The 16,462-nt window shown below is 38.0% G+C and overlaps 1 protein-coding gene across 3 annotated transcripts in view; it reads left to right on the top strand.

Annotated features, from left to right (window-relative positions):
- The window catches only part of gpat2 (glycerol-3-phosphate acyltransferase 2, mitochondrial), an 84,525-nt gene that overhangs the window by 49,351 nt on the left and 18,712 nt on the right, over window positions 1-16,462 (top strand). For all 3 annotated transcript variants that reach the window (XM_020099024.2, XM_020099025.2, XM_069523492.1), the window contains exons 3-8: window positions 9,881-9,982; window positions 12,683-12,793; window positions 13,100-13,170; window positions 13,258-13,368; window positions 13,782-13,904; window positions 15,030-15,129. In XM_020099024.2, coding sequence (XP_019954583.1) covers window positions 9,911-9,982; window positions 12,683-12,793; window positions 13,100-13,170; window positions 13,258-13,368; window positions 13,782-13,904; window positions 15,030-15,129 — 588 coding nt within the window. In that variant the 5' untranslated portion in view covers window positions 9,881-9,910. The remainder of the gene's footprint in view (window positions 1-9,880; window positions 9,983-12,682; window positions 12,794-13,099; window positions 13,171-13,257; window positions 13,369-13,781; window positions 13,905-15,029; window positions 15,130-16,462) is intronic.

The raw sequence follows: 16,462 nt of genomic DNA, 5'->3' as shown, positions 1-16,462 counted from the left end.
AAACTGTTCATTGTGTGAATTGGCAAACAGGAAAACAATTCATAGTCATCCCCAGGTTTCATCCTTATTTCAACCGTATGTGCTCTTACAGATGATATTCCTCAAAAAATTTAATAATGTAATCTACTTGAAAAAAGTGCCCTTTCCACATTTTTTCATAAAATCACTTGAGTCAAGAGGTTGAACATTTTTCAACCTGTGTTTGACAATTATTCTTTCACGTTTACTGGTCACAGGCAACCCTGGCAGAAAATCTACAATTTCAGCATATGCATGGTTGTGCAAAGATCCATATGAGATACATTTTTACCACAGTCTGCTGCATGAAATCATACTGACTCAATAAATCTATATGCTAATTTTGTTGCAGTACTTCTTTTTTTTACCCTATGAAATGAATACAACAACTTGGACTTAACCACAATTCATTTTAATTATATCACTGCAATTATAACATTTATACATAGGACTATAGTATCTATACATTTCAAATTAAAATACTATGGATTAGACTACCTTAGAGTATCCCCATAGTTTTTACAAAAACACATTTCTGTTCTGCATTAAACCCCTGTTCAGGGACTCTTATAGTCAGTTCTTACGGAAGAGGACTTTGCACTAAAAGAACAACTGACTGGGCTTTGTACACCTCAGGTCTAAGGTCACTGGCTCCCCTTGGTATTTTTGGTGCATCCCACTATAATTACCCATATTGCATCAGTAACTGGGAGGAGTTGAAGTCAGTTGGAAGCTGCATTACTTTAGTAATTTTAGCAGTCTTATTCAAGTAGTAGGGATCAAGGTGCTACCTACATATTTTATAAAAATATTGTCATTTTCTTTAATACTGAAGAAAATATAAATGTTTCAGATGTCATTTTACATGATGGTCCCAACATTCTGGTTGTAGGTATTTTGCAATATTATATAGTGATTAATTATTGTGTAAAATTGTGTGTCAGTTAATTACCAGTCGAACTGAATTAGGCAGATCATGAGGCATTTCATCTCGTTTTGAACTCAATGACTGCTCAAACATTTGTCTAACTCTTTTCATGGTCTTTGCTGTGTGATATAGCATCACTGCTTGTTTTCACTGCAACTTATATCAAAAGTTGGGGAACCTCCAGTAAAAAGCTGCATACGATAGATATTTTCTGTTCCTGCTGTAATCGGACATGGTTTTTGGGAAAGTTTGTTTTAGTTAGCTTTTCTTATAATATGTAAAACTAACAGGAAGCCAAGTCTTAACACTCAGATTATTTATATTTTCAGCCAACTATATTAAACTTTCTTAAAGGCTGTTTAAAATTAATTTCTAATCTGTTTTAATAAAAAACAAACACCGTTTTCCTTCTTTGTCTTTCTGTCCCCATCCCCCCTCTGGATTGAAAATATTTTGCTGCGTTTGTACTGTCCGGTTTTCATAAGACTCAAATAAACTGTACGTTGTTTTGAGAGATTTTGGTATTCTTCATTTTGCTGAGAAAAAGTGATAGAGCTCCACAAAAAAAGGTGAACAGTAACACCACTATGTTCCTTTAACCGTACACCCACAGTGAGAGAGAGGGAGGCAGAAATTCACATATAATATTTTCCCTCAGCCCACAGGCTCCACATAGAGACCACTAATGACCCTCACATGTCTCTATCTCTGACTCTGACATATAACCACAGAGCCCTCAGCCTTGATTGTATTAGATTTATCTGTTGTTGAAGTTGCGATCATGAGACCTCAATAAATTGCTTTCTTTCTCCTTTTCTCAGAATGCTGCTGAACCATGTGGCAGATTTGCATGCACATTCACATTACCCTTTTAGTGGCTATACACACAAAGAAAGAAGCAAAATTTAATATCAGCAGATATGACTGATATCAGTTGCATTACGTATTGCATACAAAGAGGCCTTTACTCCGTGGAGGCTTCTCTACGCAACTGTTATGCAAGAATAACTGCAAGGGTAATTCATTTTGCTTTTGTTTGTACAGTGAAGAATTTTAGTTAAGAAGAGCAATAAGATCAATTTTAAATTTGCAGCAATGGAAGTTGAGGGGCATTACCAGATCCCACTCTCTTAATACAACCATGGGCATGTCTCATGCTGGCGAGCTAAAAGTCAGGTTATTTACTCAAATCTAGTTTTAACACCTGTTCTCAAAGATCCAATCATGTATGTTTGTTCTCACCTTTAATCACCTTTTCCATCTATATGCTGTTAAACTTGTTCTTGGTTTCTGTTCACAAAGTCCAAGTGAATCATATGTCATGATCAGTTTTGATTTTGATCAGTTTAGTCAATATCAACTATTGTGGTGTCGGCCAAAAACAAATCAATGTATGGGCCCTGAGAAGAGTAGAGGATGTCAGCTGAGTATGTAGTCCATGGCCCAGGACGCATTTGTCTTAGCACTGTGAGAGGAATGTAGCCATATACATCCCAGACCACCTCTGAATGTGGTTTGAGTGAACGGATTGACGCAAATTTGGGGTTGTTCTTGTACTTGTTCTGACAGATGCTAAAAACGGGTCTGAGCAGGGTCTTTCACACGTTTCCCTAAATCCCTTGCATATGGAACTGACCTCCAAACCAAAAATGAGAATCACAAGTCCAAAAACAAGCAATACAAACATTTTAAGCAGTTCAGATTGTAACTCATATTTCTGAATGCTCTCTACCACCTTGAGCTCAGCCTTCAACGTCTCATCATTTCATTCACAATTTTAACAATTTCAAAGATAGTTTGCCAGGATAAATCCACCTTGTATAAGATGTGTCTGATCCTTTAGCAGGTGTTTTTGTTTGTGTTCTTGATTAAAGTTGCTGTAAACTTATTCTTTGCACCATCTGTATAACTCTTGTGGACATGAATGCAAATACAAATAATTATACACCACTCTGTCTCCCTGTATTCGTCTCTAGGTCGAAAAACAAACACACACACACACACATACACAGACACACATACACGATCCTGATCACCAGTTGAACTCAGATTCATACAGCATCCATTCGGTTGTACATCATAGTGTAATCTTTCTGCAACATCTATCACACTGTACTTGAACCCTAGTGTCTGCGTATGCGTGTCTGTGTGTATTTGAGTGTGTCCATGTGTGAGTGTAAACGTCAGTGTGATCAATGCCTTCATGCAAAAACAGATTATAGGTATGGCCGTGATTTGTGAGACTTGAATGCACTCCTATCATTCCGGTAAAGCACTTCACCAGCCGTATGCTTGACTAATGAGTCTGTTATTGAATTATGGACACATCCATGGATAAAGTGCCCAACTGAACAGAACCAAGAGCCTCACATACTCTAAACTGAACCTTTTTTTTTTAAAGAAATATTTTAAAATGGGCGCTGCACATTTGTGAGGGGCATTTTATGTAATTCACTGAGATTCTGTAAAGCAAATGAATTGAGTAAAATATCATTAATCATTACTTTTATTGAAAATAAATGTTTTTTGCAGTCCGGTAATTTGAATTAGCCATCTGAACTAAGTAATACTTGAGATGCTAGAGATGAGTAATAGTTGGACAAAAACCTAAGTAGCAGATGCTTTTTTACAAAGAACAAATCATTAAACTAATTTCCTCAGTAAAAATCCCAAAACTTTATTTCTGTTTTGTCAAACTTTATGCATTTACCATTTAAATATTAGGCTGGTTTCTTTATCACGATTTGTACATCGATAAAAAGTTGTACATCGATATAGTTTATTTAATACTGTCTCCATAGTCTCCACAAACATCTTCAGTCTCTGTCTCTTCAGTCTGGGACTCCATGAAGAGTAACAGTCGTTCATTCTTTCAGTCTGCCTTGATATAATTCAGTGAATTCTTTCTGTAAGTGAGTCATTCATAGCAGCTGAGGAATTCTACTTACTGTACGCTATATACTGTATGCATACACATGAATGTTTGTATCATGCTTTCAATTGGGTCAGTGTACTCTCAGTGCTCTTTGCAGCACATGTTATGCTGCTTGTCTTTGTTGCCACACCTTGAGGACAGTTATGGGTCAAAACTGAAATACATGTTTGTTTAAATTTGATAAGTGGATTTTATGGAGTAGTTTGTGATAGTCAAACAAACTTACATTGTCCAATAACAATTCAACCTTTGGAAATGTCTTGTGTTTGACAGATGCACAGACCACATTCACATGTTTTACTCAATTCTTATTCTGATGTATTGTATAAAATCTGTCAGGATGTTCATGAATCAATTACAAAATAGGCCAGTTGCATAAGACAACAGGTTGCATCACTCTGTTCGTAGCACACATTTTGAAGGATCTCTCTTAATATAGCTTCTTGTCTTTGTCATTTCATATTTGCACGATTCAATGCATCTGTGCTCCATGTGTGAGGGTGTTTATGTGGCCAACAGCTTGCATTTTTACTTGTTTTTGGAGTTTAGGAGAAGCATCAGTATCTTGATCTTACCTCAATCTTTTCCCACCTGGCAGGTCAGCTCAGATGTCTCGTATTCCACAGTAGTTATCACAACTGTCAGTGAGAGAAGAAAACCTGTTTAAAGAGATATAGATGTTTGAAGGGAAAAAGATGATAGCTATTTGACATGTAATTAGTACTCTCCTTTTTTTTCAATCTAATGTAAGCTAGAGACCTTTTTATCTGACAGTGTCAAATAGAATCGGCCTAATGATCAGTGTAATACATCAGGTCCTTTTAGTCAAATACAAGATGATGAGTGTAGAGTTTGTCAGATACTGTTAGTCGAAAAGCAATCTGTTGCCTGCTCTGGCCTCGTTTTCCTTCAACTATATCTTGTACAGTGATTATGCATGCTTTAATGTTGTTTTCATGAAAGAACAGTAACAGTCACAGCAACTCACTCTTTTAACCCCCTCTGATTTTCTATATTTCCCCACACAAACATATTAAATCTTCATCTTTTTGTTTTGATCTTGATATTTGTGAATAGATGAGTGAGTTCAGCAATAGGTTGGATATTCTTATGCAATCAAATTTGGAATATTTAAACAGCAAACCATGTTTATCAACCTATATGATCAGCTGCAATAAGTATGAGCAGAATGGACATTACTAATAACATTAACGATGGCTCTGTTCCATTCATGTGTGAGCGCTGACAGTGGGCTTGTGTGCACAATACACAGACCCTGAAACTGCAGCTGCTGAATTAATCCAGATTTTGTTTGTTTTGTTATTTGCACTTTTCTTATTGTGACATGTCAAAATGTAGTGGAAGATTTCTATGCTGATCGTGATTTTAACTCAGCATTGCTCAGTTTCATCACTTGAAACTATTGAACTTTTTAGTGAGTTAGTTAGTTAGTTCTACACACTAGAGGATATTCAAATCATATTTTTGGGAGATTTTTATGCCTCTGCGCCGGCCCATGAACGCGATATTTCAAGAATGCCTTCAAGGAATGTCTTTAAATTTGGTGCAAATTTTCATTTGGACCAAAAGATGATCTGATTAGATTCTGGTTGTCAAATGTTTTGCCTTGTGAAGGTGATGTCTCTGGAATGCTGTCAAGCAATTCTTTCACATTTGGTACAAACGTTCACTCGATCAGCCTTGCAACGCCAACGTCCTAGCGATTCTGGAGAGGGGTGATTCTGACCCGAAATCTGCCTCATTTCCTTTGGTCTGGGGCCATGATCAGATGTTTTATTGTCTTATCCACACCACCTGTGCTCATTCTAACAATTAAGGGTTTAACCTCTTTTGCTTTTAGTATGTTGAATCCCACGTGACATGATAGCACGTGTGAGTTGGTCAGATATACTGGCCAATTACACCTTATGTTGATGTGGGTTAGCTATCATGGGACTTACTTGTCACCTAACTGTCACATCCTTATGCCAGTAGAAATCAGCTGGTCATTGCTGAAAATATCATGTGTACCAACAGCATTGTATTGGCTAAATCTGCATGGAAAGGTTGTGTACTGTCTCTGACAACACTTCTTAATTAATTACTTATAAGATTAAATTAAAGTGTACCACAGCATCTCTGCAGCTTTTGATTTGAAGCTGATAGAGATTTGAATTCACACCTGCTGCCTCATTTGCCTCCTGCATCCCATTCAAGTGGATCTGTCCCCACACAACCATGACTGACACATCCAATGACCAAGGAATGCATTTCCCGTCCAGACAGGTGACAAACACACTAACAAGGGGATTGAGGAGATGTCAGTCAAGCACTGCACTCTGTACACTTTTATGTTTTGATAAATATATTGAATTTGCTTAATTCTAGTGAATGTCTTTCTCACACATTTTGACTCCATCACTGTCCCAAAATGTAGATTTTTATTAAATGTACCTTAAATGATGACATTTCATGTATTAATAGTATTACACTGTAAGCCTGTTATTAACCATGTCATGTTGAAAGCTGTATTAATTAAAGGTTTTATGTAATTAGATAGCAGCGTTAGTCATAGTTGTGTAATGGTCTGAAAACCTTTAGTGAAATTTTGACTGTGTCTTTGCGGGTGTGTGTGTGTGTATGTATATATATATATATATATATATATATATATACTGTACCATGGACGTTTAAATAAAAAGAATGTGAAGCTATATAGAGGAAGCAGGCAGAGAATAAAGGTAAAGAATTCCTTTTGTTCTGGTGAATCAATGATGCTCTCTGGCTCAATGATGCACAACTATTGATTCACAAATTGATTTTCTCTCTTTTTTTCTGTGTGAGTGTGAGAGAGAAACAGACAACTGATGCATCCAGGTGAATAGTGTGATGTCACCATTTTTACAAATAGCCTGGTTACCTTCCAAACTGTAAATAAAAACCATCACATTGATCTTCCTGTGGTATTATCTAATTGCCTGGTCTGCAGAATCATCGCTCCCCATTGATTTGTTGAGGAAGGCATGTCAAAGACACGCTATTGATGCTATTCGTAAGTACGCATCACAGGATTTCCTTATTCATCCCTGATTTGCTCAGGTGAGGATTAGATTCAAGTTTTCATTTCAATAGGGGAAGACGTCCTCTGCCAGCAGTATCAAGTTGTATTTGATATTGATAGTACATTAGGCTTCCAGCTGGTAACATCTGATTGCGGTTACGTGTCAAGGACTATCATAGACTGTATATAATAATGGATTTTGACTCCAGTTCTAGAAAGGGAAGCTTATGTGTGCGTTAAACCTGTATTCTCTCAAATGACCAGCAGAGGGGGACTCCACTTATTCCAAAAAGTCTGTGTCCATTGAAGTCTGAGAAAATTACCATATTTCTCACTTGACTAACATCATCAATACACATTTTCATACAGAGTTTATTATTTCTAATCTCAAGTCTTCTTCATTACAGCATGATTGTAAATTCACTATTTTATAAGTTATGGCCCCATTAAGAGTAAAATAGATGGTAAAGCACTGTATGCATTTAGGCGTTGATACCATGTGATTGACAGCTAGTACCGTCCAATGGGTGCAGGTCTCAGGTGTAGGTGGATGTGTATTTTCCTCAAGCTCTCAGTCAGTCAAAAACCAAGATGGCCCCGGACTAAATGCCAAACTCCAGACTTCAAAATGGCCATTCACACACCAATGGGTGAGCACATAAAAGCTAGTTTGTATGTGGCATGACATTGTTAAGATTGTATAAAAAACGAACTGGAGTGGTAAATAGGTCGTCACTGTGAATGAATTCTTATGGATGTGTAGCACCACTCACCGGTGGTAATTGTTTGGAGCTCAGAAGCGGGTGAGTTTTTTTTACTTCAACATATTTAAAGATGCTAGCATATAGAGCAGCTTTCATGTAATTTGTTGTCTTGTCAGTTCAAGTTTTCATAAGGTTATTTGGTTCAAACATTGAGTATATAAATGTGTGTTTACACTGAGTGTCATAGCAACATATTTCTATAATAACTTCAGCCACATGTTTTTTTTGCTTGTGACATTGAGGTTTTTCCACAGTCTTCAAGATCTTTGACTTGAATAGAAACTCACTCAATAGACAAATCATATTTTCTTCTAAATCACACTGGGCCTGCTTATAGAGTTTGAAGTGAACTGTTTCCTGCACCCTTAATGTGCGTTTGTGTGTATAGCCTTTCCATGTGTAGCTCCTTTTCAAATAGATGCTAAGTGTATTTAAATTCCAAACTAATCACTGAGCGGTTTTGGGAATAGATGGGAATGCACCAACTGACATCATTTCAACTGCTACTCTAAAATGAACCCTCAATCTAATCTGACCTGGCAGCTCGTAATGGCTTCTGATTTTTAATCCTTTCTCATCATGGACCCACTTAGGTCTGGGATATCGCATTAGCCAAACTACAGCATTTTAATTAAAGACGATAATTGATCACTTAGCTTTTGATGTGAAGAAGAGCTAAGCAAGCATAAATATGAGCTCGGAGGATCTTGTGGCCCAGATCCTGTCTCATATTTCTTTTCATCAGTGTGAGAAGGAGTTCTTTTGTTGTATACAGACCGATAAACCTGTGTGAGGGGAAGTGTGCTGTTTTAAGGGTGTGTAGTGTTATAAAGGTTTGGTGTAAGCATATTGCTGTCCCTCGTGGTTTTCATGTCATCCTTTATTCCCTCTGGTGAGGCTTATATTACCCCATTAGAGACTTTGGTGATTCTTTTGCTGTGTAATATACAGTTTTACTCCCTCTTCTCCCATCCTTTGCTGCCTCGTCTTCTCCATCACCCTGTGCACCTGCGAGCCTTGGGAACCACATGTCAATGCCTCTGTTCCCACTGGGCTTGGTAATGAATGTGGGAACTGGTGGTAGTTGAAATGGAGCATCTCCCAATGCGGAAGGCTTAGGTTTTAATTAGCCATTTTAATGGGTCAGTGTGGGACGGAGATATAAAGGAAAAAGCCTTCCATTGAACCTAATGAGATTCCTGAGTTTGACGGATTTAACTCCAGAACATTTTATTTGAAGGGAGTTGGTGTGACAAGATGACAACTTCATCCGTCTGTAGCAGAAACAAAGCCTTTCATAAATATAAGGGGAATGTTGGCTTTGATGCAATTTTCTCTTTGGAGGGTGTGCACTGCATTAAATCCACAGATGATCACTCGTTTGGGATGTAACGGTATCAATTAGGTAACCTGTTTTATCTAGATCGAATTACATTGTGACCTATGTTCCCACCTCTCATTACTGAATGTCATGGGCTAGGGACCATTAGTTACATAAGAGCTTTTTTTCATCTGATTGCTCTGTACCCTGGTTTTAACAATTTATTATCCACTAGCGAGTGTCTGCCCCACTCCACCTGCATGTTGCTGAGCACAGCCTGGGAGTTCCTCTCAATGTCTAATCCTTTAATGGCAGCTGTGGCCTTGTTTCATTCCCACTTGCATACAGATGTGAGCTCAGAAGTTTATAGCTAAAGTTTGCAGAGAGGAAACAATGAGAAACCAACACAAGGAGATCAACAGCATGATGCTATTTTCCCTTAACTTGAAAAGAATGAGATGTAAGGTCAAGAATTTGAGATGACTTTGTGTTAGGGGAAGGAAGAAAGTGTTATTTAGGTGGGGGAAATTGTAGCTATAGACACTGGGAGAAAGATTAGTGAGTGCTGTTGACCTTCCCCTGCAAAGGTCCAGAGGACAAAATTAATTTTATGTCCCACTGAGATTGTGTTTGTGCGAGTAGCAGTGTTTATTTTCTTAAGCTGGACTTATGAAGCCGTTTCTGACAACTTGGTTTTGTTTAAGCTCCCAAGACTTCCCACTCACATTCCCAGAGAACAATCTCTATTTGGGCACATATGAATGTGACTGCCCACTCACACTCAAATGTACTCAGAGAACAATCCCTCTTACCCAACACAATGTTAGAAACCACTGTCTCTTTTCTGTGGTAGGTCTGTGGGTGAGACTGCAGGAGGCTCACCATGGTGCAAGAGATGAATGACGGGATAAACAAAGACATGGTCCCTCTATCAATTCAACAGAATAGACCTGCAGTAAGAGACACAGCCTGCATCTCTCTCACTGTCCTCTCCTTCTTACACCATGTGCACTAATCTTCCACTCTGTTCTCCACAGTCACAAGAGAACAGGCACAGTGCACGGACCCATGTGCTTGAGTTTAATAAGCATTCTCTTTTGTTACTGAATGAAAATACAGCAGTCTCATGTCTTTGTGTTTATAATGGAAGTGGACTGTGTCTGCATGTTTATACTTTGACAATGATTGCAAAAGTTCACTGTATGTCACGTTGTACGACTTGGGTCTAGTACGGTACAATATCTCGTAAGGGCATGTCAGGTTGTGCAGTGGAGAATCATAGTGTTACAATATGTATGTTATAATGTAAAATAAATAACAAGAGGTTCAACATCAGCTTTTGTCATCCATCTGCACTGCTCTTGACTTTTAAGCAAGGCAGCTCTGTATATCTTTGCCAGTCACTCAAACTTATTTTAACCTTATGCTTTCATTTTAGTGGATGTGGGTTACTGAGCTTTCAGACTGTTACATATTGGACTTCTAACACTGAAAGCTCCAAATTGATCTAGGACCGGCAGTTTGGATTGACCAACAGGGATTTCACAAAGTTTCTCTAATAGCTGCCAATGCTTCCTCAAATCTTTCAATGAAAAGCTGCCTATAGCTTGGCATAAAGAGAGAATGTTGTTTGAAAACAAGCACCTAAAACTTAAGGGTTTTCTCATGAGGTTAAATATTTGGATGTCATTGTTAAATACACACCTTTTTCCCAAACTTCTTAAAGATTTTTTGAGATAATCACAAAGAGACTCCTTTCTATTTCACTTCCATTTTAAGGGATGGGAGACTACAATTGTAAGTGAAAATACAATAGTTCTGGTGTAGAGAGTGTTTTAACTTTCTTGTCATTGTCCCTCACTGTAACATTTGCTGTGTGCTTTGGCATGAAAGCATCACTACTTTGCAATGCTAAAACCTCTCTTACAGTCTTATCTTATCTGGTAATATTTGTATTCTCTGTCTAATTTCCTGACACCACAGCTTATGAATGCAATATTCTTTGTGGCCACTGAATGTCTCTAATCCAACCGTCATTTCAACACATGAATGCACCACTTGACACAGATCACTCCACAATTTCAGCACTATTAAAACTAAATAACTTTTCACGAGTGCATTTCATTATGATGCATTAACTACGTTGAGCAAGTTTCAAGTTTCTGTGAGCTAATTTTAATAGGATACTGAAACAAACTAAATCCAGAGGGCCCCCGGAAGGTTGTAAAAGTGTATATTTTAAAATCAATGTGAAATGGTTGTCAGTAATGCACGTTTAAGCACATATACAGCAGTTACTGGTGTGGTCCTTTAGGACAGACCTGACAATTGTCCACTTGTGCTTTAACAATAGAGTGATACTAATCTTCTCATCTCACTCAGATACTTGAGGAAATATTATTCACTTTGTAGACCAAAGTATTTCTCTAACACATCGGCTGAGGTGTGGGTTTTAGCCCCATAACACTAGTACTTTGCCCTCATACTTTAATCATTCTCTGTTTCTACTACTCCCTTGTTTCTGTCCTTCCCTCTAAACTAGTACAGTCATTTAAATTATTGATATTTTGATCCTTGCTTTGTCATTAAAGTAATGTTTCGTCTTAAATTCAACATTTTGGACATTGATGGTGAGGTGGTGATTCACACGGGTGCTAATTGTTCTGGAATCCATCATTACCAGTCAAACAGGAGAAGGTTTCATTGATTGTAGGAGATTCATTAGCTGATTTGATCTAAACGGTGTAATTAGTCTGACTCCTAACAGATGAAGCAACAGCACTCATACACACATTCTGTTGATGTCATTGTCGTGCGGTTGTATGGGTAAAGTTGCTGTTGTCACCATGACACATATATTTGTGCTGCTGACCAGCTGTCAACCTGCAATAAAAGATCTTAAATCTGGTTGACTGGTACACAGTACACACACAATTTCTTTTGTGCTTCAGTGCGTGAACACTTAAAACCTCATGTGCACTGTTTGCCTGATACTGGGTCTCATGGGCCCTGTATCATATTTACAGTACTGTACTGCAAGCTCTTACGTGCTCCCATGGATATAGAGTTAAACCAATCACAGCAACACAGGAGTAATAACAAAAATGATGAAATCCAGAGCAAATAATCTGAGCACTTAAACTGGCTTTTTTTTTTTTATCTCTTCGAATTCACCAGCGCCTTTACATCCCCCCAAGAGCCGATGTAATCAAATGTTGCTCTTGCTAAGTTAGATGCCATTTTATTGACACTGCCATTATTTGTCAACTTGTTAGATGGAAAGTTTCATGCACTCTAAAGACCAGGTTGCTTGGAGAAATCGGGTTACTCCGATCCTTAGAGAACATGTTTATGAGCACTTTGGCTGGCTGCTGTAAATATGTGTATAAATGCTGCAGGTCTGTGATCAGATTTCCCTCTTTTATTAAATCTACTGTGAAACAACAGGTTTTTTAACTTTTCTTCGCATCTCAACTTTCTCTTGATTACAGATCATTTTTATAACATATGGTCAATTGTTCAAATGCAGAAAAACGCAAATAATGTGTAATTTAGTCCGGATATAAGGATGCATTACCCTGATCTCATTCCATTAATCTAACTTGCCTACATGGATGTGGTTGCAGTTCTCATGTACATTTTTCTTTCCTCTCAGTTGTCATGGGAATTGAAGATCAAGAAAAGGCTGATCACTGTACCTCCATGTCTCGGCAAGTACAGACCAGCTGTGGGCCAGTGTTGCCACCAGTGCACCCCGGACAGCCTGGTGAGTGTTGGTGCCAAAGAATGGTTAGAGAGAGAAAAGAGAGGACAGGGAAGGCAGGAAGTGAGACTATTGAAATGAGAGAGGTACGCAGGCTTTTTAAATCAACCAACAAACTTGTTGCTGTTGAATTTTAAAGTCCAAAATAAAATTAAACAAACTTTTTCACTAACTGAACAAATGCTGACCTTACCTGACATGCTACGCTTGTTTGGTGCAACATGCTGATGTCGTCCTTGAGGTGCGTGTCTTTTGGATTGATGTTAATACGATCATCTGTCTGTTAATGTTTTTTCTGTCATGGCTCAGCGTAAGAGGTTTGGACAAAACTCTTTGCTTGGCTTCCACAACATTCTAAGTGTCAACGAGACACAAACCAGGTAGTGATAAACGTACAACTTTTTTTAGTCCAAACACACTCGTCTAAACACGTTTTCTGCCTCTGAGTGGTGTGTTTTCTCTTGTAGGTATCGAGGCTGGCTGGTGCGGAGGGTGTGCTGTGCATTGTTTGTGAAAGGGTGCAAGGTTTACGCGAGTCCAGTTACAAACAGACTGGAGCGAGTCTGTCAGAGCAACAGGTACCTGAGGGGAAAGAGGGGGACAGGAGCAGAGATGCCAGAGGAGAATAAAGTAATGATAGGCAGAGATACAGAAGATAAAACAGACTCCTGCAGTTCAGGAGAGAGAAAGGAGGGGAGGAGATACGAGACACAAAGATATAGAAAATGCGGCTATCATGGGGTCTGTGCAGAGCGAAATTAAGAGAAATGTGATAAGTTGGGACTGTTATCACACTTTCCCTATTTCTGTCTGCGAGTCCTCAGTTTGTATGTGTGGCTGTCTCTCCTTATCCTTTTATTTAGTTTAACCTTTATGTAACCCCTCTACTTAGGGATCATGTTGTTTCACTTGAAGGCGGGTGCTTGTCTATGTGAAGCACAAGAGAGGCTTTGTGTGGTGTTAACCCTGCTGTCCTGTGACTGTGTTTCAGGGTTAAGGATGTGTTCACAGCAGAGCAAAAAGCACCTGAGGGGCAGGACAGCCAAGGGCAGCTCAACCACCTCTCACCATTCCTCCCCGTCATTAAAACCTGCATCTCCCCTGGCCTCTTACGGTGTGTGGGGTTGTTTATGTGATGGGCAAAGGGCGGCGTTAAAAATTTTCTGCTTAACCTTCCACTAAGAGGAAACAAGAAATGAAAACATTATATCTGATGTTATTTGTGCGATTGAACCAAAAGAGTTGTTGAAAGTTTTTTTAAATGACCTAGATTATTTTGGATAGTATCATGATACTAGTTGTTTACGTTGTGGCTGTTTGTTTTTTCATGATTCATGTTTTTACATGAATTAGTTTCTAGCGCAGATTAGGCTGGCGATAATTTTTATATTCACCATATACCAAAGCAACAGTACCAACAATGATTCTACATGTCCAAAGTTTTAAGAAACTTGAGAACTGGTCTTTTGATGGGACCTGGACATGTAACATATTTATACTGTACGTCCAGTTCTTTACAAGAATCTGAAAATAACCTGATTTATCTTGATTAATGTGTTACAATAAGCGATTTTCTTGCCAACCCAGGCTCTCTCCATAAAAAAACCTCTACGAAGGCCAAACAGAAAAAAAGGTTAATGTACTGTGCTACTTAACTTACAGAATGTATGTGTGATTGCCAATGTTTCATATTTGACTACCTACATGAGCTTGACCCTGTCATTTATTATGCTCTTCAACATGACAGTTGTTGAGTCAAAACAACTGTCAAAAACTTCTATGGGCAGTTAAGAGCATGTAGCACACTTCGAACGCTCCAGGCACAGACATGTGCTTTGTTTTATTTAAAATTGAAATCAGGTGGTATTTGTCTCTCAGGTCTTACAGCAGAGTCTCTCTTTGTAGCAGCATGTGAAATTCTGTAAATGACTGTCAAAATTGAGTGGAAACCTCTGGCTCAGACTTCATCTCTCCATCTACAGATGTCATCATCACGCACCATTCTTAATCACTTCTTGTCTGCTTCTTCTCTGTGTCATCAGTTTCTTTCTCATCCGAATCCTTTTATCCCCTTTTTGTCTCACTTCCATCTATCTCATTTACATGTTGTCACACTTTATTCCACCTTCTCTTTCTCTTGCTCGACAGGCTATTTTGTCTTTGCATTGCCCTCTGTTCAGTCATTAATTTTTTTGCATTTTTTTTCTTCCTTCTTTACATCTCTCCACCTTCTATCCAGATTCGTGGGCTGGGTGATGCTGAAAATGTTTTCTTCTGTATTTGGCAGTATTCAAGTTAACCTCAACCATCTGTCGGTTTTGCACAGAGTCTCGCAAGAGGTACAAGTATCAGTAAACATACACATGCATATGTAGATGAAATGTTCTCACTGTTGTATTTATAGAAATGTAAATGTGTCTTAACTGTCTCCTCAAAGACTGTCAGCTCCTCCTGCAGAGTATAGAAGGTACCCTTTTTATTTGGACATGGTTTAGACACATGATATTGTGGCTCCACACACATCCTCACTCTGGATGTGGTTATGCTCAGACATCTGATGAGATGGTAAACAGCTACACTACTGTTTGTACTCATCTAGAAAATGTCTTAAGTTAAAGTCTGTACAAAAAGTACCTACAATTTCAAGTTTTTTCAATCAATGTTTTTTTCCTTCTTTCCTTGTTATACTTAATTATGTAAGTAAAGACTACACAACTCTCATTACACGGTTGACTAACCAAAAACAAGTAAATAACTGAGTCAGGCTACTGTTTCACAGGTTCAATATGGGCATGAATGGATCTCAATGAAATGCTGTCCGTTACATATTAGTGCAAATTCACCAGGAAATTAATTTACTGATGCTGATGGTTTTCTGGTTGTCGTATATACAGTGTATATTCAGTGTTTTTCTGTATGCTTTCCTCTCATCTAGAAATTATTTTTAATTTGTTCAAATGCATTTTTGAACCTGCAAGTAGGGACACTATAAAATGAGTTTATCCAGCATTTCTGAATTTACCCTAAAATGTTCTATGTGTCACCTTGTAATTTTTTCACGTGTACATAAAATAACAAACCCTGTAGATTTGTAAAGGCTTCATTGTCCAAATCTCTGTGGCAATCTCAGCATGACTTACTGTACATGTCTTCATCCAGCTCACTTAAGGACAATTTTATTTGAATTGTGCTTATTACAGATCAAATATGAAAACTTTCACATTGATATTAGCTCATTGCAACTGATGAACCAGTTATTGAGTCCTTCAAAAATATTTTGGAGACAGGTTACCCAGATGTATAAGCAAGTATAAAATAATAAAACATTTTAAATTTTGGCCTAAAAGAAAACGATCCTAGCAATACTCTGACTATTTACATCGTTTTAATATTGTAGCATTATATTAGAAACCTTATTAACTTTAAGAGTCATGTTTTATCTCTCTGCTTTAACTTCACTTGATATATAATTGAGTTTGCGTTTGTTGCTCTTTATGTCCATGTCTTCAATTAAAAAGAATTGAATAGTACACGAGAAAGACCGCGTACAGAATGACAGTGTTATTACTGACCTTGAGGTGAAAGCTTCCACAGTACACACAGTCACCTAAACACACTCCACACATATCTCTCTGCCAAAATCTACTACTTTTATTTAAGTCAACAATCTGT

Source organism: Paralichthys olivaceus, chromosome 4 (genome assembly GCF_024713975.1).
Source record: "Paralichthys olivaceus isolate ysfri-2021 chromosome 4, ASM2471397v2, whole genome shotgun sequence".
Lineage (NCBI taxonomy): Eukaryota > Metazoa > Chordata > Actinopteri > Pleuronectiformes > Paralichthyidae > Paralichthys > Paralichthys olivaceus.
The sequence above is the reverse complement of the archived record's forward strand: the minus strand, read 5'-3'. Positions and strand labels throughout refer to the sequence as shown.